This window comes from Enhydra lutris, unplaced genomic scaffold (assembly GCF_002288905.1).
Source record: "Enhydra lutris kenyoni isolate GAN:26980312 unplaced genomic scaffold, ASM228890v2 scaffoldscaffold1, whole genome shotgun sequence".
Classification (NCBI taxonomy): Eukaryota; Metazoa; Chordata; class Mammalia; order Carnivora; family Mustelidae; genus Enhydra; species Enhydra lutris.
The window spans coordinates 104,258,036-104,278,374 of NW_019154085.1; the positions used below are offsets into that span (position 1 = coordinate 104,258,036).

Below are 20,339 nucleotides of genomic sequence, written 5' to 3' on the forward strand. Positions count from 1 at the left end.
AATATTTTATTTCACCATTGATTTTTTTATTGAGATAAAGATGCAAAGATGACCCTCAACAATTCCTCCCATCCCTGTACTCCCATACTACCTCTCCCATGAGAGGAAATACAAATGTCCTACAATTAGATTGTAATGATGGTCTCACAGCTTTGTGAATATGCCAAACACCACTGAGGTGTACACTTCAAATGGGTGAATTGTATCATATGTGACATAGCTCAATGAAGTTATTTTTAAAAAGTAGAGAAAGAAAATGTATTGAAAAGGAAAAAAAAAGAGGTGGGATCTTATTCCCATCCCAGTTGAAACTGGCCTGGCCCTGTGACTTGCTTTGACCATAATAGGCAACAGAAGTGACACGATGTGACTCCTGGGCATTTCCCTGAGTAAGTTTCCAGGCCTGAGCCACCCCAATTACCCTCTTAGGGAAGGAGGCCCAGGCAGAACTCAGCTGTTCATTTCAGCCAGCCCGGCTGAGATGCCACAGAGATGAAGGAGGAGGTTTTGGTATTGCCAACTCCTGTTGAGCTTCCCCAGCCAACACCTCGTGGAGCAGAGACCCGCTGTCCCTGCCAAGCCCAACTATTAGGTCTTGGGATGGTGGAGGCCTGGCTGTGCCAAGTCTCCAGAAGGGGCTGAGTATTTGCCTGTTCCCATCTCAGCCAGCAGGGACCTCATGAACTTTACACTCTCGGGCCTGCCACTGATTCTCCCAATTCCTCAGACCCGCAGGCAGGCTCATAAGGCCCTTCACCTCACAGCTCTCTCCTCCTTGGCTTGTCACCTCCCAGGGCTCTATTTATCCACCTTTAGGCACGCTGGCTTTCCTTGAGCAGACCAAGCACCCACCCAACGGGGCCTTTGGAGTTAATAACCTCTGCTCTTCCCTCAGGGGTCCACAAAACCATTCCTTTACCACCTTTTGATTTTCACTCAAAGGTCACCTTTTCGAGGGCTTCCTCCTTACCTAGTTGGTATCTAAAATGACCACTTTCTTAGTCCCTATTTCTGTCCCGTGCTTTGATTTTTCTCTATCATTCAGCATTGCCTAACACAGTATCTAATTTTTCTAATCTATCTCATTTATTTTCTGTCCCTCCTGCTCGCACTTAAGCTGCATGAGGGATTTTTGTCTGTCTTGATTATCTGGTGTATCTCCGGTGTCTAGAAAACAGCCTGGCCCATAATAGCTAATTTCACAAATTATCTGTAGAAAGAACGGATGAAATGTCCCCTGGTCACAAAGGATCTCCTTGACCATGCTATATTAAACAGAAATCTATTTCCCGTTCTTTTTTTTTTTCTTCATCATAGCACTATTTAATATGTATTTGTTACCGTCTTCCTCCCCACTACAATGAAAAAGTTCCTCTAACGACAGGGCACTAAAGATTTGCTTAATGAATTTTTTCGAACGAGTGAGTAAATGAATCTAGCAGCGCCTGACTCTGGGCTCAGACAGGACTAAACTACCTTTGGGATGGGACTAATCTGGGGGCTCTCCACGGGCGTGTACCCCCTCCCAAGGAGGAGTCTGATAGCCAGAGCTGGATTTCGGCAGCGTCCCTTTAAACCAGCCCGGGACGCCGGGCCTCTCGCAGTGGTAGCGGATTCAGCAGGGCCTGCCATCGCCGGTTTAACGGGAGTCTCACCCAGCCGGGCGATTTCCGGGGCGGTGTCATTGCCCATTTAAGAGCAGAGCGCCCCGCCCCCGGAGGGCGGAGCCTAGAGGGGGCTTTAAGGGGCGGGCCGGCGGACGGCTGGGGTCCTTCAGAGGATTAACGCAGGGTGGGCGCGCGCCTCAGGTCGCCATTTCTTGGCGTCTCCAGAGGAGCCGCCCCCTTTTCAGTCGCTCACAGGACTTTCACACTCGCGTTGCCGGCTATCCGCGCTGCCTTTGCCACCGCGCCTCGGTCCCCAGCCCAGGTAAGCGCGAGGCCCAGTGTCCCCGGCCGCACTGCCCGTATCGGGCTCGGTCCACACCCCGTTTCCCCTCACCGCTTCGCGGGCCCATTCTGGCTCGCGCCCATTCTGGCTCGCGCCGAAGGTCTATTCTCGCGGCCTCGCTTCGGGACGCTCCAGCCCCAGCTGCTTCCTTGGCGGACCGGCAAAATATTAAACCTGCCGGGAGGGGAGGGGCGGCGGCGGCCAATGGGGCCGGGCCGCAGAGTTTCGGGCGATACTGGGCGGTGCGGCCGGAGCAGAGAGCCGGGGGTGAGGCGGGTTAATGTGTGCCGGCCCGACCCCTACCCAGTCCCGGCCCCCTCCGGAGCAGCCGGGGGTCGCCTTTCTCTAAGAGGTCTCGACTTAGCTGTCCGGCTGGCGAGGGGGATGTGGCAGGTCAAAGGAAAAAAACCGCCGCGATTCGTGACACGATCTTAGAACAAAAACCCAGGTGGACGTCTGGGGTTGGTTTGCGTAAGACTGCAAGTTCGGCCCCTTGGAAATTGTGAGAGGCAGGTGGGTTACCAGCAATGGCGCGATCCAAAGGACCCTCCCCCGCCCCTCCCCTGACTCGGCGTGTTAGGGTTGGGGTTTTTCGGTGTGTAAACATTAATTGTTCCTGTCACTATCTTTATGGACTAAGTCTCATGAATTTTAGCTAAGAACGAGAAGACCCAAGTCTTTTAACCCCCCCCCCTTCTTAAAAAAGATTTTATTTATTTGGAAGAGAGAGAGAGAGAGGAGCAGGGGGAGAAGCAGAGGGTGACGCTGACTCCCTGCTGAGCAGGGAGCTAGAGGTGGGGGCTTGATCCTGGGATTCCAGAATCATGACCTGAGCCTAAGGCAGATGCCTCACCGACTGAGCCATCCAGGCGCCCCTCTTTTAAACCTTCTGACAACATTTTAATTTAATATCAGGAGTATTTTGTTAAGAATTAGGGGAAAAATTACCTATAACTCCATTTCTGACATTGCTAAAACGAGCTGAACCTTACTTAACATAGTGAATTATTCGTACAGGTAAGCTAGTTTGCAGGTTTGTTTTCTTTTTATAGGTGAGCTTCATTAGAAAATGATATGTGGGGCGCCTGGGTGGCTTAGTGGTTTAAAGCCTCTGCCTTCCGCTCAGGTAATGATCCCAGGGTCCAGGGATCGAGCCCCACATCGGACTCTCTGCTCAGCGGGGAGCCTGCTTCCTCCTCTCACTCTCTCTGCCTGCCTCTCTGCCTAATTGTGATCTCTGTCTGTCAAATAAATAAATAAAATCTTAAAAAAGAAATTCATATGTATTCTGTTGAATTACTGTCTTGCAGGCATTTTCTGTGTTGGGACTAGTGGGATTAAAGATATATCTATGGCAGTTGCTGTAAATTGGTATATTGCTTTATCAAAAAGCAAATGCATACCAAAGAATGTGGCCACCAGTCACATTTGACAATATACACATTTCACGACAAACTTGAGTTTTAGATACATATTTAAAAACAACTTCAGTTAATTTAGGTAGTAAATGGATTACTTCAGTTTGTATTTTTATGATTGTAATCACAGATTAAAATGCATTTAAAAATATGTAAATCTACTTTTTGAGAATTCCACTGTATCATTTTAGTGTCAGACAAGTTCTTTATTGAGTGCCTAATATTCTGATTGTTGTGCTAGCTAGGTCATCTTGCTGACTGAGTCAGACCAGATCCTTGAGTCTTGAGTGGGGAAGTACCCAGTAAAAAAGATAATTAAGCAATAGGGTATTTAATTACAGTTTTGGTAAAAGTTATAAAGAAGAGTCTAAGGGTACTAAAAGGAGCACTTAATTTAGACTCAGGAGTCAGGGAATGCTTTTCTGAAGAAATGGGAGAGGTGAAGTAGAAAGAGAGCATTCCAGAAAGATGGAACAGCCAAAACAAAACAAAACAAAACAAAACAGGTCCACAGTTAAAAAGATCCGTTGGATTGAGCAGCTGGGATACCAGGGCAGAGTGAACAGCTGGGAGGGGGCTGCCTGAAAGGTTAGGCAGGAGGAAGAGCTGGATCCAGAGCAAGACCATTAATGACTTTTTAACTGGGATCAGATTTGTGGTTGCTAAAAACCCACTGCTGTAGCATTTAGAATGAAAGTGGTAGTGGGGGATGGAGAAAGAGTGAATATGGGAAAACTTTACTCCTTTTAACAATTTTGTTTTTACGTAGGCTTCATGTCCATTGTAGAGCCCAACGCTGGGCTTAAACTCAGAACCCTGAGATCAAGACCTGAGCTGAAATCAAACAGGAGTCGGATGCTCAACTGACTGAGCCATCCAGGTGTCACTTAACAATTTTTTAAGAACTCTTTTGAGGGGCACCTGACTGGTTCAGTTCGCTAAGCATTTGTCTTCGGCCCAGGTCATGATCCCCAGATCCTGGAGTCAGCCCCACATCCTGCTCCTTGCTCAGTGGCGAGCCTGCTTCTCCCTCCCCCTCTGCCTGCAGCTTCCCCTGGTTCTGTACTTGTTATCTCTCTCTCACTCTCTCGCTCTCTCTCTCTCTCTCTCTCTGTCAAAGAAAATCTTAAAGAAAATAAACTCTTTTGACACAGTCATATATTCTTATTATAGAGGACTTCAGTACCTCCACATGACCCTCTCCAGAGATAACCTCACTTAACAGTTTGCATGTCTTAGTCCTTTTGTGAATATGTAGGTATCCCACCTTAGAGTGGGATAAAACTTACCACTTTCCTGATTTCATTTTTCACTTAGAAATTTTGTCTATGTCTAAGTCAGTTGTATTTAAAAAACAGCTGAGTTGTATAACATTAATTTGTTTAACTACAGCATGTTGATGGACATATTTAAAATTATGCCATGAAAATCCTTACTTCTACAATTTGGATCACATCCTATTTCTTAGGATATCCTATTAGCATTATAATTGCTGAGTAAAAGTGGGGGCACATTGTGATAGTGTGGTTAAATGCTCCGAAGAGGACAGTGTATGAAGGTGATTGTTTTTCCCATATCCTTTTCAACACTGGCTATCTTGAGTCTTAAATGACAGATAGTATCTCATTTTTTAGTTTAGATTTCGTTTGTTATTGTTGAGGTCAAATTTTTTATACATATTTTCATTTCATATCATCTTTTAGAACTGAGCTTGTTTCTTCATATCTTACCCATTTTTTTGTGTTGCATTATCTTAATGGTTTGTGATAATTCATTAAACTGAATATTAATCATTTAAATTTAGAAGCTCTTTAATATATTGTTTCCTTCTAGTACTTTATCATTTCTTTGATTTTAAATTCTTAGTCCATCTGGAATTTATTTTCATATAACTTGCTTTTATATTTTGTAAAAATAAGTTGTTTGTGGCATTGGGTTTTATGGTTCAAAATACTAGATATTAAATCTTAAAGAAGCTTTGTTTTTCTTTAGCAGGTTAACTGTACTTGAATAATGAATTTTTGTTTTCAAGGTAGAAGATAAGGTGAAAGTCAGAAAACTTGTTTTATAGTTCATTTGCTTCCTAGGACTCATACAGTTATAGTGCATTGTGAACATTATTTTCCCTTAGAAAAACTTTTGTTTTGTTGTTGTTGTTGTTTTTCTGTTGTGTGTGTGTGTGTGTTTTAAAGATCTTATTTATTTATTTGACAGAGATCACAAGTGGGCAGAGAGTGAGAGGGGGAAGCAGGCTCCCCACTGAGAGCAGAGAGTGTGATGCAGGGCTTGATCCCAGGACCCTGAGATCATGACCTGAGCCGAAGGCAGAGGCTTAACCTACTGACCCACCCAGGTGCCCTGAAAACCTTTTATTTTGGAAAAATTCAAGTAGTCAGAAGAGTATAATGAGCCCCCATGTATCCATGATGCTGCAACAGTGGCCACTTATCTGGGCAGTTTCTTCAGTTTCTATCCCCACTTTACTTTAATACCACTATTTTATATAAAAGAAAAATGGCAGCAATTCCTTGGTTATCATAAACAGTCTAGTCAGTGTTCAAATGTGTGCCTGTATAATTTATGTCCTTAGGAAGTTCAAATGACAACTATCATGGCTTTGCTAACTTACCTAGTTACATAGCAATATGCATACTTGTAAAATGAGGCTATAATCCTTAATTTATAGCAGTTGAATTTTTTTATTACATTGGTGTTATCCCAGTATTTCATCTTTTATTTTCTTCATGTTTATAAATGCATCGAATTTAAATTTTATTATTATTGTCTTTTTTTCTTTTTCTTTTTTGATTGAAATAGAAAGAAAACAGGTGACCAGGGTGAGATGGGGAGAGAGAGCCTCCTAAGCAGGCTCCATGCCTAGAGCAGAGCTGATGCGGGTCTTGATCTCACCATCTCAAGATCATGACCTGAGCCAAAATCATGAGTTAGAAGCTTAACCAATTGAGCCACCCAAGTACCCCACAAACGCATCTAGTTTAAAATATCAACTGGTTATACAAGACTTCTTATAAATTATATGTGTAACAGCAAATGTGTGACTTTAAAAAAAAGATTCTATTTATTTATTTGAGAGAGAGAGAGACAGCATGAGCAGGAGGGGCAGAGGGAGAGAGAGAGAATCCCAAACAGACTCTGTGCTGAGTACAGAGCGACACAGGGTTCAGTCCCAGGACCCCAAGATTGTGACCTGAGCTGAGACCAGTAGTTGGACACTCATCCCACTGCACCACCCGGGCACCCTAACAAATTTGTGACTTTAAAATTTCCTATATCTTGAAATTAAATTAGACTTATGCAGGAGTTACAATAGTAGAGTTCCCATATACCTTTTTTTTTTTTTTTTTTTTTTTTAAAGATTTTATTTGAGACACAGAGAGAGAGCACAAGCAGGCGGAGCAGCAGGCAGAGGGAGAGAGAGAAGCAGGCTCCCCACCGAGCAGGGAGCCTGATGTGGGGCTTGATCCCAGGACCCCGGAATCATGACCCCAGCTGAAGGCAGCCCATCAACGGACAGAGCCACCCAGGCGCCCCTCCCATTTTTCTTTGACCTAGCTTTCCCTAATGATAACATCCTACAACTTAAAAAAAAAAAAGGTTTATTTAAATTAGGATCTAATGTATGTGCATTGTGATTGATGGATTTGTATTTTAAGTCCTTTTTTTTTTTTAAAGATTTTATTAATATATTTGACAGAGATCACAAGTAGGCAGAGAGGCAGGCAGAGAGGGGGAGCAGGCTCCCCGCTGAGCAGAGAGCCGGATGGGGGGGGGCACCACCCCAGGACCGTGGGATCATGATCTGAGCCAAAGGCAGAGGCTCAACCCACTGAGCTACCCAGGCGCCCCTAGTCTGTTTTAATCCGTAGTTCTCTTTGCATTTCTTTTTTCCCCTTGCAATTTGTCGAATAAGCTGAAGTAAGTTTTAAAAAACCCCAAATTTATCATGTATGTTTTTGCTTATATTTTCATTCAGACCCTTTTTAGCTATGATCTTTGATGATTTCTTACCTTCTAAAATACAAGTTTTACATGAATTGTTCTATGATGTAGTAGAAAGACCAAGAATTTGGAATCAGAAAAATCAGAGTTTGATTTTTACTAAATTTGAGTTTGATATTTACTAAATAATGGATGTGGCCAGTGGTTTCATTTATTGGATCCTTAGTTTACTCATCAAAATAAGATAAAATTTTGGGAGTTTTTCTGAGACGCAGGTAAGATTATTTACTAACCATTTGTTGTACTTAATGAGATGTTCTGGGTGGCTGGCTATTCAAAATAGGAATTATGTCTTCAGGAGTTTATAATAAATGAGACAGACATGTTAATAAATAATTAAAATCTGATTAGTGATACAGTAAAATATTTTCATGTTTCAGTGGAAGTGTGATGATGGGAGTGACTAACTCTTTGGTTATCAGAGAATGTCTCTCAGGGGAGATATAGGTAGAATTGAATTAAAAAATAGGTAGGGAGTCTCTGACACATGGGCTTTCCACATCTGGGATAACAAGTACCTTTCTTAGGCAGCTGAAACAAGAATAGATAGTAAAGTGCAAAAGGAGCAATGTCTGAAGAGAAACCTGAAGAGGAAGAGACTGCAGCCAGATGTTATATATGAGTGCTTTGTAAATTGAAAACTTACCTAGTTTTATTTTCTTGGAATTTAAGTAGATGAACATACAAAGGACAAGTCTCATGGCTTTGCCAGTTTACTCAGTTATGTAGGACTATTTGTATGTGTGATATGTGTATGATAATCTTCAGTTTATAGAGACTTGTTTTTTAATGTGCTTGTATTTACTTTTAAATTAGCTTTATTTTAATCAAGTTTATAAATGTATAAACTACATTGGAGTCACCTAACCTGAAGGCTTCTTTTTAAAAATAGCACTCTGCTGAGTTCTATTCTGTCCTCAAGGAAAACACTTTCACATTTTCAGTAACATGCTTTTATTTCACTTCTTGATGCTTGGTTTCAGGAATTATCTGTTGAATTCCAACTTGGAAAGATGAGGAATTGGCTCTCTGCATCTCCTTGTTACGTATCTCTTCTTAGAGTTACTTTACAGTTATGCTTAGATCAATACTTAGTGTTTATAGTATTATGAACATTTAAACATTAGCTAAGTCATGTAGTATACTGTGATTACCTTCCCTTTTCTGCTCAACTTCTTGTTTTCTCTGGAGTTAATCATTGTCTTTAACTTATTTTTCTCATTCTCTTATTTGCATAAATTAAACATTAGGTTAGCAAGATGGTCTTTATGGTATTACCATTTGTGTTTGCTGTATTTTTTTTTATTTTTATTTTTTAAAGATTTTATTTATTTGACAGAGATCACAAGCAGGCAGAGAGGCGGGCAGAGAGAGAGGAGGAAGCAGGCTCCCTGCTGAGCAAAGAGCCCGACGTGGGGCTCGATCCCAGGACCCTGGAATCATGACCTGAGCCAAAGGCAGAGGCCTTAACCCACTGAGCCACCCAGGCGCCCTGTGTTTGCTTTTAAAATTACTAACCAGGGGCACTGGGATGGCTCAGTTGGTTAAGTGTCTGCCTTCACCTCAGGTTATGATCTTGAGGTCCTGGAATCGAGTGCCACATTGGGCTCCTGCTTAGTAGGAAGCCTGCTTCCCCCTCTTCCTCTGCCTGCTGTTCCTCCTGCTTATGTGCTCTCTCTCTGTCAAATAAATAAATAAAATCTTTAAAAAATTAAAAAAAAATTACTAAACCTGTTTTATTTTGATTAAACTTAGCATTCTTAATAAAGATAAGAAAAGTGGCGCCTGGGTGGCTCCGTGGGTTAAAGCCTCTGCTTTCAGCTCAGGTCATGATCCCAGGGTCCTGGGATCGAGCCCCGCATCGGGCTCTCTGCTTAGCGGGGGGCCTGCTTTCTTCCTTCCTTCTCTGCCTGCCTCTCTGCCTACTTGTGATCTCTGTCTGTCAAATAAATAAATAAAATCTTAAAAAAAAAAAAGATAAGAAAAGTGGCCTTAAAATAATTTAACATTATAAAGAGTTGACTATTAAATAGTAATTTAAAATCTTTAAATAATAGACTATTTAACAAAAATGTATTTGAATTATATTGTATATTAGCTGAACTAGGTGATTATTTATTTGTTTTTTAAGATTTTATTTTTAAGTAATCTCCACAACCTACAACCTACAACCCTGAGATCAAGAGTCGAGTGTTTCATCCACTGAGTGAGGCAGGTGCCTGTTTTTGTGTTTTTATTGTGATTGCTCAGAAAAGAAATGGAACTTTTTAGAATTGTTAATGGTCATCAAAGGATACGTTAGTGTGTGGATTGTCTCCTAATGTTTGTAGAGTTATATGGCAATTGTACATAAAATTCATTGACTCGGAAGACCTGATAAACTTCATAAATATTTGTTGTCTCCTGTCAGCTCCTTATAAAATAGACCAGTAAATTTAGAAATGCTGTGAGTCATAACTCTATTTTATATAAAAGTTTTCAAGAACTTTGAGGTAAGTAGCTAGTTTTAATTATGTTTTTCAAATTTACTTGCTGCTTTTAACAGTATGTTCGTAGTGGTCACAAGATTTTACTAAATAACACCGTTTGTCTGACTGTACATTGTGGGTAGTCAGCTAATACCTTTTTCTCTCTGGTTTTATTAGTGACAAAAATGCTGAGCTTCTTCCGTAGAACACTTGGGCGTCGGTCAATGCGTAAACATGCGGAAAAGGAACGACTCCGAGAAGCTCAACGAGCTGCCACACACATTCCTGCAGCTGGAGACTCTAAGTCTGTCATCACATGTCGGGTGTCTCTTCTGGATGGTACTGATGTTAGTGTGGACTTGCCGGTATGTAGGTTCTGCTGACCATTTATAGATTCTATATGAGACCACTTTCTTCATTTGAACTTTCTCTTGGTAACTTCCTGGGGAAATTAGGTAATATGGGTTAGTGTGGATCAGGCAGTGTAACATTGAGGTACATGGATCAGATAACCTTAGATACCTAGCATGATAATATTTTTCTGGGATTGTGGACGTTACTGAAATATTTAATGATCGGGCATTTATTGGCATAGATCATTTGTGAATTCTTTTTTTTTTTTTTAAAGATTTTATTTATTTATTTGACAGACAGAGATCACAAGTAGGCAGAGAGGCAGGCAGAGAGAGAGGGGGAAGCAGGCTCCCTGCTGAGCAGAGAGCCCGATGCGGGGCTCGATCCCAGGACCCTGGGATCATGACCTGAGCTCAAAGCAGAGGCTTTAACCCACTGAGCCACCCAGGCGCCCCCATTTGTGAATTCTTTATGTGTGTTCTTAATGATGGCAATACATAGGGTACTCTAGTGGATTTCTCACCATCCTTGTTGAGCAGTTATTAAAACAGTGAGAGTATTTGGGAATAATGATACATGTGTACTATAAGACTTCTAATTCTCTATATTTTTCTCTAATTTTCAAAACACTTCTCACTTTTCCTCAAAACAAATGCTTCTTCAGCAGTTTGTTGTGCTTGCCTAAATTTTAAGGAAATAGAGTAAAAGAAATTCATACTTCTCAGCTCTGTTTATGTCTTTTCTCCCAAAGTAGTTTGCAGAGGAGTTTTTTTATACACTGTCATCTTCATTTCAAGACAGGATGTTGTGATTTTATTAAAATTTTAGATGGTTTCTTTTTACAGTTATGAATGTATAAATTATAGCTCACGATGTGAAACAGTCTGATGTATTTGAAAGGGGTTAACTTAGGCATTTTTGAGGGGCAAGAGGTAGCTGTATGGTTCGGAGGGCAGTTGAGTTTCTTTCTGAGGTATTTATTAACACAAATGTCTTTGTTCTGTGTCAAAAGATTTATTAATGGGGCACCTAGGTGGCTAAGTCAGTTAAGCCTCTGACTCTTGGTTTCCGCTCAGGTTTCCTCTGGGTTGTGGGATCGAGCTCCACATCAGGCTCCGCACTCAGCACAGGGGTCTGGTTTAGATTCTTTCTCCCTCCCTCTTCCTTCCTCTCTGCTCCTTCCCTTGTATACTTTTTCTCTCTCTCTCAAATAAATAAATCAAATCTTAAAAAAAGATTTATGTAACTAAGCTATAAAATACATGATTTGATGTGTCACTGGATGTTCAGTCTTCCCTCCCTGCACATCTATTTTAGTATACACCTTATATACCCAAAATACAATAAAAAATGTCTTTGTGCAAGGTGATAGCCTAAATGCTGCTACAGTATACAGTTGAATAAACTCTGAAAGACCTTTAACTTAACCTTTAACTGTGACCTTTAACTCACAGAGTGAGATGAAGGAATTAGTTTATTTAAATGAATATTCTGAGTAATAGGATAATTTAGAATGTACTAGGTATATACCTTACACATTTAAAAAATAATGGAATATAAAAATAAACAATGGAATGTGATAAAATTAAACATAAGATTTCTTGAAGTGTTTGAAGTCATCATCATGGGTATGTTTTATTATCTTTGTACATTAGACTGGACATCTTTAGGGTTTTTGAATCTGGAGGACTTGAAGGCATTTACATTTTCTTCCTATAAGGGCTTTTTGAGGGTTTGTCAAGCATTCCAATATGTGATATCTCTTTGAGGAGTTTTCATATTCATTTTTTTCTTGATAAGTATCTTAAGGGTTTTGTGTAATATTCTGTTAAGATACATTAGATATGTGATAAAAAGTTCGAGATTGCTGTGTGAGAAACTGGAAAGAAGTTTCTTATTACCTAATGTTTGAGGTATGAAGTCTTCTGGATTGTGGATGGAGAGGCTAGGAAATACTAGGAAAGTAGACTTGGTAAAGGATCTTTTTAAAGAGGCAGTGTTTTGTGGAGAAGAAACAGCATGAGGTTGTAAGCAGTGGAACTAATGACTAGTGACTGCTATAGAGTGGTTTCCTATGCCTGATATGCTCAGTAGGGTGGATGGCCAGAAATGTTAGCTGACCTCTCATGTAGACAGTTGTGGTGGAAAAAGCCGAGAGTTTTAAATTTGACTTTTTGTGGGAGTAGAACAATTGTCTTTTCAGCTCTACAGGTGAAATCCTAGAGTTAAGATCTAATTCTAGATGCTTGCGTGAGTTTAAAATGGGCATTGGCCTGCCAGCTAAACTGTTTTACTGAAAGAAAAAAATAGACCAGAGGAATATTAATTTCTAAAAAGAAAGTTTTCCATTTTTTTTTTATTTAGCTTCTCAGCCAGTCTAGTATGATTCCAAAAGAGGATTTAAAATTAATTTTGAAAATTGGATGAAGCAGATACTCCTTTTCCACTAGGATTAAGGTCACTAGTGATAATAACAAGCCATAGTGGAACTAAGATGATTGCCCAGGCAATATGTAAGTGATTATCAGTGATTAAATAGATAATTTAATAGATTAAAATTTAATAGATTAAAATATACCAATAGTAATGGTCGTTTTCCTCCTTCTGCTGTCTTCATCTCAAAACTGGGAGAGGGGGACGCCTGGGTGGCTCAGTTGGTTAGGCAGCTGCCTTCGGCTCAGGTCATGATCCCAGCGTCCTGGGATCGAGTCCCACATCGGGCTCCTTGCTTGTCAGGGACCCTGCTTCTCCCTCTGCCTCTGCCTGCCATTCTGTCTGCCTGTGCTTGCTCTCTCTCCCTCTCTCTCTCTGACAAATAAATAAATAAAATCTTTAAAAAAAAAAAAAAAAAAAAAACTGGGAGAGGAATTTAAGTACCTTCTACCTGGGCTCCCCCACCCCCTTTTTAAGGAACTAATTACAGTGAGAATGCCTAATGCCTTTCAGTGAATGATAAAAGCATCAGGTAGAAATTTCTAACTTTGAAATGGAAATGCCACAGAAACTTTGATTTATGAACTTAGTATTGTTTAGTAGTCTGTCTTTTATCATTCTGCATCTCCCAAGTTTTAAATTAATAAAAAATGATTAATCAGTTGATAATAATTTAATATATCTACTTTGCTGATACAGGCACTGAAGGCTTTAATTATATAGCCCTTGTGTAGTTAAACCTTTTTAGATAAATAACATTTATAGGTATCCTGTGTTTATGAAAACTTAACATTGTTAAGATGCAGTGCACCCCAAATTGATCTATAGATTCAACATAATCCCCTCCAGAATACCAGTTGATTTATTTGTAGAAATTGACAAGCTTACTTTAAAATTCATGTGGGATTGCAAGGGACTTATTATAGCCAAAATAATACTGAAAAAGAACAAAGTAGTAGGATTCACACTTAATTTTAAGACTCAGTATAAAGCAATGGTAATCAAGATGGTGTGCTACTGGCACAAGAATAGACACATAGGGGTGCCTGGCTGGCTCTGGAGCATGTGACTCTTGATCTCAGGGTTGTGAGTTCAAGCCACACACTGGGTGTAGAGATTACTTAAAAATAAAATCTTAAAAAAAAAAAAGAATAGACACATAAATTATTGCAACAGAATAGAGAATCCAGATGTAAAGCCATACATCTGTGGTCAGTTGTTTCTTTGGGGGGGATGTTTCTTAAGATTTTTTTAATGAATAATTATTTTTGAATTGAAGAAAAGTTGCTATAAAATAAAATTAACCATTTTATTTATTTTTTTTAAAGGTTTTATTTGTTAGCAAGCTAGAGAGCAGAGGATGGGGGGGGGTTAGAAAAGGAGAGAGAAGCAGACTCCCTGCTGATCAGGGAGCCCAACATGGGGCTCCATCCCAGGGCCGGGCTCAATCTCAGGACCCTGGGATCATGACCTGAGCAGAAGACAGATGCTTCACTGACTGAGTAACCCAGGCACCCCATAAAATTACCTATTTTAAAGTTCAGGGAGCCTGTCTGGCTCAGTTGGAGGAGTGTGTGACTGTTGATCTTGGGGTCATGAGTTCAAGCCTCATGTTGGGTGTACAGATTACCTCAATAAATAAAACTTTCCAAAAAGTGCATAATTCATTGGTGTTTAGTACAATCACTATGTTGTACAACCATCACCTCTGTTTAGTTCTAAGATATTTTTGTCATCCCAGATGGAAACTCTGTAACTCCCATTAGCCCCTGATAACTGCTAGTTGGTTTTCTTTCTCTAAGGATTTGCCTGTTTTGGATGTTTTATATAAATGGAATATTATCCAATCTGTGACCTTTCTTTAACTTAGCCTAATATTTTTGAGGTTCATCTGTACTGTGACATTTATCAGTACTTAATTCTTTTTTATGTTGACTAATACTCCATTGTATGATAAATCATATTTTGTTTATCCATTCATCAGTTGATGGACGTTGGGTTCTCTCCATCTTTTAGCAACTGTGAATAGTAATGCTGTGACTATTCATGTTCAAGTGTTTGTTGTAGTACCTGTTTTTAATTCTTTGGGATATGATACCTGAGGATGGAATTGCTGGGTCATATGATAGTTCCAGGTTTAATTTTTTCTGGAACCGTTTTCCATAGCAACTGTATCATTTTACATTCCTATCAGCAATGTAGGACAGTTCCAGGTTCTCTACATCCTCAACACTTGTTATTTTCCATTTTTTAAATTATAGTCATCCTAGTAGATGTGAAGTGATACCTCATTTGTGGTTTTGATTTGTAGTTTCCTAATGATTACTGATGAGCATCTTCTTACATGTGTATTATTTGTACATCTTCTTTGGAAAATGTCTATAGTGTTCTTACCTGGTTTTTAAAGTTTTTTTAAAAATTAAAAAATTTAATTGAAATATAGTTGACATACAGTATTTTTTTAAGATATTTATTTATTTAATGAAGATTATTTATTTGACAGAGATCACAAGTAGGCAGAGAAGCAGGCAGAGAGGGAGGAAGGGAAGCAGACAGAGAGCCTGATGCAGGGCTCGATCCCAGGACCCTGGGATCATGACCTGAGCTGAAGGCAGAGGCTTTAACCCACTGAGCCATCCAGGCGCCCCAACATACAGTATTATATTGTGTATAACACAGTGTGGACAGTTACATACACATTATGAAATGCTCACCATGATAAGAAGTTACCATCTGTCACCGTACAGAGATGTTATTCTTTATATATGTTTATTCTATTATTTATTTTTATTTATCTGTTTATCTGTATATTTATTCTATTATATACTTATCCTACTATATATTTGTTCTTTATATATATTTATTCTATTATTGACTATATTCCCGATGCTGTATTTTCATCACCATGACTTATTTATTTTATAGCTGGAAGTTTGTACCTCTTAATCCCCTTCATCTGTTTGGTCTATCCCCCCACCTATCTTTCTGGCAATCATCAGTTTATTCTCTTTATTCATGAATCTGTTTTTTTGTGTGTTTTGTTCATTTGTGTTTTAGATTCTGCATATAGGAAAGTCACATGGTATTTGTCTTTGTCTGTCTGACTAATTTTCCTTAGTTTAATACCTCCTAGGTCCATCCATGTTGTTGCAAATGGCAGGATTTCATTCCTTTTTTCTGGCTGAGTAATATTCCATTGTATATATACACCACATATTTATTGATTCATCTATCGGTGGACGTTTAAGTTGCGTCCGTATTTTGGCTGTTGTAAATAATGCCGCAGTAAACATAGTGGTGCATTTCTCTTTTTGAATTAGTGTTTTTGTTTTCTTTGTGTAAATACTTAGTAGTTGAATTATTGGATCATATGGTATTTCTGTTTTTAATTTTTTGAGGAAACTTTCTGCTGTTTCCCATTATGACTGCCAGTTTACATTCCTGCCAGCAGTGCATGAGGGTTCCCTTTTCTCTGCATCCTCCACAGTACTTATTTCTTGTCCTTTAGATATTAGCCATTCTGGTTGGTGTGAGGTGCTATCTCAGTGTGGTTTTGATTTGCATTTCCCTGATGATGAGTGATGTTGAGCATCTTTTCATGTGTCTTTTGGCCATCTGTATGTCTTTGGAAAAGTGTCTATTGTAGGTCCTCTCCCCGTTTTTTTAATTGAATTATTTGCGGGGGTTTTTTGTTTTTTTTTTTGTTTTTTGTTTTTGGTTTTTGTTTTGGTATTTAGTTCTGTGAGTTCTTAATATATTTTGGATATTAACCTCTTACCGGAATATCATTTGTAAATGTCTTTTACCATTCAGTAGGTTGCCTTTTCATTTTGTTGATGGTTTTCCTTGTTTGTGCAAAAGTTTTTCAGTTTGTTGTAGTTTTATTAGTTTATTTCTGTTTTGTTTCCCTTGCCTGAGGAGACTTAAACCGGAAAAATATTGCCAGGGCCAGGGTCCAAGAGATTACTGCCTACATTTTCTTTTGGGAGTTTTATGGTTTTAGGTCTTATAGTTAAATTTTTTAATCCAGGTTGAGTTGATTTTTGTATATAGTGTAAGATACTGGTCCACTTTCAGTCTTTTGCATGTAGCTATCCAATTTTCCCAATGCCATTTATTGAGGAGACTGTCTTTTCCGTGGTGTGCATTTTTGCTTCCTTTATTGTAGATTAATTGGCCATATAAGAGTGAATTTATTTCTGGGCTCTCTGTCCTGTTCCATTGATTTATGTGTCTGTTTTTGTGCCGGTACCATACTGTTTTTTTTTTTTTTTTTTTTTTCCCAAAGATTTTATTTATTTATTTGACAGAGAGAGATCACAGTAGACAGAGGCAGGCAGAGAGAGAGAGAGAGGGAAGCAGGCTCCCCGCCAAGCAGAGAGCCCGATGCGGGACTCGATCCCAGGACCCTGAGATCATGACCTGAGCGGAAGGCAGCAGCCCAACCCACTGAGCCACCCAGGCACCCCCCATACTGTTTTTATTAACATTAACTTTGTAGTATAGTTTGAAACCTGGGATCGTGAGATCTCCAGCTTTGTTCTTCCTTAAGATTGCTTTGGTTATGGTCAGTTGATTTTTGACAGGGGTGCCAGAGCCATTCAGTGAGGGAAAGAATGGTCTTTTCAACAAGTGGTGCTAGGAGAACTGGATAGCCATATGCAAAAGAATGAAGTGAAGTGGGAACTTTAGGTCATGCCATATACAAAAATTAACTCAAAATGGATCAAAGACCTAAACATAAGAGCTAAGACCATAAAACTCATGGAACAAAAAAATAGGGATAAATCTTCATGACCTTGGATTTGTTACCAGTTTTTAGATATGATACCAAAAACATGAATAACGAAATAAGAAAAAGTAAGTTGGACTTTTATCAAAATTAAAAACTTTCATGTCACAAAGGCCATTATCAAGAAAGTGAAAAGATCCTCCCATAGAAAGGGAGAGAATACTTGCAGGTTACATATTTGATAAGCACTTGTGTCTAGAATATATAAAGAACCGTTACAACCCGGGGCGCCTGGGTGGCTCAGTGGGTTAAGCCTCTGCCTTCAGCTCAGGTCATGGTCTCATGGTCCTGGGATTGATCCCCACATCGGGCTCTCTGCTCAGCCGGGAACCTGCTTCCCTCTGTCTCTCTGTCTGCCTCTCTGCTTACTTGTGATCTCTCTCTCTTAAAATCTTTTTTTTAAAGCTTTTATTTATTTATTTATTAGGGAGAGAGAGAGCATGAGTGGAGAAAGGTCAGCGGGAGAAGCAGACTCCCCACTGAGCAGGGAGCCCAATGTGGACTCGATCCCGGGACTCCAGGATCATGACCTGAGCCGAAGGCAGTTGCTTAACCAACTAAGCCACTCAGGCGTCCCTCTCTCTCTTAAAATCTTAAAAAAAAAAAAAAAATACTGTTACAACCCAATAATAAAAAGACAACCCAATTTAAAAATGGGCAAAGGATCTGCAGATATGCAGATAGCTGATAAGTACATGAAAAGATGCTTGACATCCTTAGTTACCAGAGAAATGCAAATCAAAACCACAATGAGATACTACATATCAATTAGGAAGGTTAAAATAAAAATGTCAGATAATATTAAGTGTTGGTGAGAATGTGGAGAAATATGAACCTTCTTACATTTTTTGGCAGGAATATAAAATTGTGCGGCTGCTTGGGAATATAGCCTGGCAGTTCCTCAAGTGATTAAACATAGTTACCATATGTTCCAACAATTCTACTTTTAGGTATATATCTAAGAGAATTGAAAACACACATTTAGACAAAAATAGTGATATAGTTAGATAGTCATAGTCAATAGTTAGATAGTCCTAACAGTGTTATTTTTACTATCTTAAAGATAAAAAAACCCCAGTTGTTTGTCAGAAGATGTATGTATAAACAAGATGTGCTATATCCATATAATGGGATATTATTTGGCCATGAAAGAAATGAAGTACTGATACATGCTACATGGGTGAACTTTGACAACATTGTGCTAGGTGAAAGCAGCCGGTGATATGATTTCATTCATATGAAAATCCAGAATAAAGAAATCTGTAGGAAAAAAAAAAGATAAGTGGTTTAGTGGTTGCTAAGGGCAGATGGGTAGGGACTTGAGGGGGTAGTAGGAATGGTGGTTGGGGCAATAACTAAAAGATAACAATGTTTCTTTTTGAGGTATGAAGATGTTCCAAAATTGTGATGGTTGTACATATCTGTGAATATACCTTTGGATTTTGTACGTTTAAATGGTGAATGGTATAGTATGTAAATTATATCTCAAAGCTGTTTAAAACAATGTGTGGATTTTTACATACTTGTGTTTTATTCCGTTGGTTTCTTAGTACTCAAGAGACATGATTTAGAGTTGATTTTGTTGGTTCTTTATAGGAAAAAAATCCCGGAGACTGTATAGTAACACAGGTACAAGACAGTGGGCCTATAGACAAATAGTGGCGTGGAGACTGCACCAGAAGGAATGCTTAGTATGTGGATATGGTGGAGGGAGACTTCTAATAAACATTAGAACTGAGTAAAATACAGTTCAGCTCTAGTGGAGGGGGTGATATTGTTTATGGAAGATGATGACAGCATAGTCAGCTGTCATTGAGAGAGGCGTGATAGAATGAAGTGGAAAAAGGAACTTCAGTGGAATGGTGTGTTCAGAAGCCAGATTTAGAGGGTTTAAAGGAATTATTGGGGACAGTCCTTTATATTTTAGACTTCCCATAGTCCCTTGTACCTAAGGACTTAATAAATATTGTTAATTATTATATTGTTTAATAACAAATATTGTTTAGGGGTGCCTGGGTGGCTCAGTGGGTTAAAGCCTCTGCCTTCGGCTCAGGTCATGATCCCAGGGTCCTGGGATCGAGCCCCGAATCAGGCTCTCTGCTCAGCAGGGAGCCTGCTTCCCTTCTTCTCTCTCTGCCTGCCTCTCTGCCTGCTTGTGATCTCTGTTTGTCAAATAAATAAAATCTTAAAAAAAAAAAAAATATTGTTTAGTTTTTGGGGAAGGGCATGAAGGGAAGTTGGGGGATTGCCATGAGATTTGGTAGTAAAAGGAAGGTAGGAAACAATAGCAGCTAGAGAATGGCTGGATAGGGAGATTTGAGTTTGTCAAATGAATAGGAAAAATGTATCTTAGGAATTGGTTTTATATATACAGGTAGATAATGTAGGATGAATATTCTGGAAAGGACCACCATCTTAGGCTGGGAAAGATGGAAGGCTGATGAAAAGGTAATATCTTGTTGGTCCTAATCTTCAGAAAACAGGATGTGAAGTGAGAACTGGGTTTGAAAGAGGTGGTGACCTGGAATAATTTGTTAGGAGAAAGGAAAAGAAGAATATAAGTAGCAAGTGATGGTCTAGATACAGCTGAAAACTGAATTTATAATGGGGTAAGCAGGGAAGCAAAATAGGTAAAGGGGAGTAAGAGGTACAAATTTGCTGTTATGCTGTTATTATGAAATAAATAAGTTAGGGTGATAAAAAGTACAACAGAGAGAATATAGTCAGTAATATTGGAATAATTGTGTATGGTGACAGATGGTAACTACACTTACTGTGGTGAGCATTTTGCACTTTATATACTTGTTGAATCGCTATAGTGTACACCTGAAACTAATATTATATGTTAACTATACCTCAATAAAATTTTTCTTTTTAATGTGTGAAGGACTTGAATAGATTCTT

General features: G+C 39.3%; 1 protein-coding gene across 4 annotated transcripts in view; it reads left to right on the forward strand.

Annotated features, from left to right (window-relative positions):
• The first annotated feature begins 1,733 nt into the window (after positions 1 to 1,733).
• Positions 1,734 to 20,339, forward strand: part of LOC111157755 (erythrocyte membrane protein band 4.1 like 5) — a 145,576-nt gene continuing 126,970 nt past the window's right edge. For all 4 annotated transcript variants that reach the window (XM_022519415.1, XM_022519499.1, XM_022519582.1 and 1 more), the window contains exons 1-2: positions 1,734 to 1,929; positions 10,034 to 10,221. In XM_022519415.1, the coding sequence (XP_022375123.1) occupies positions 10,042 to 10,221 (180 nt within the window). In that variant the 5' untranslated portion in view covers positions 1,734 to 1,929; positions 10,034 to 10,041. The remainder of the gene's footprint in view (positions 1,930 to 10,033; positions 10,222 to 20,339) is intronic.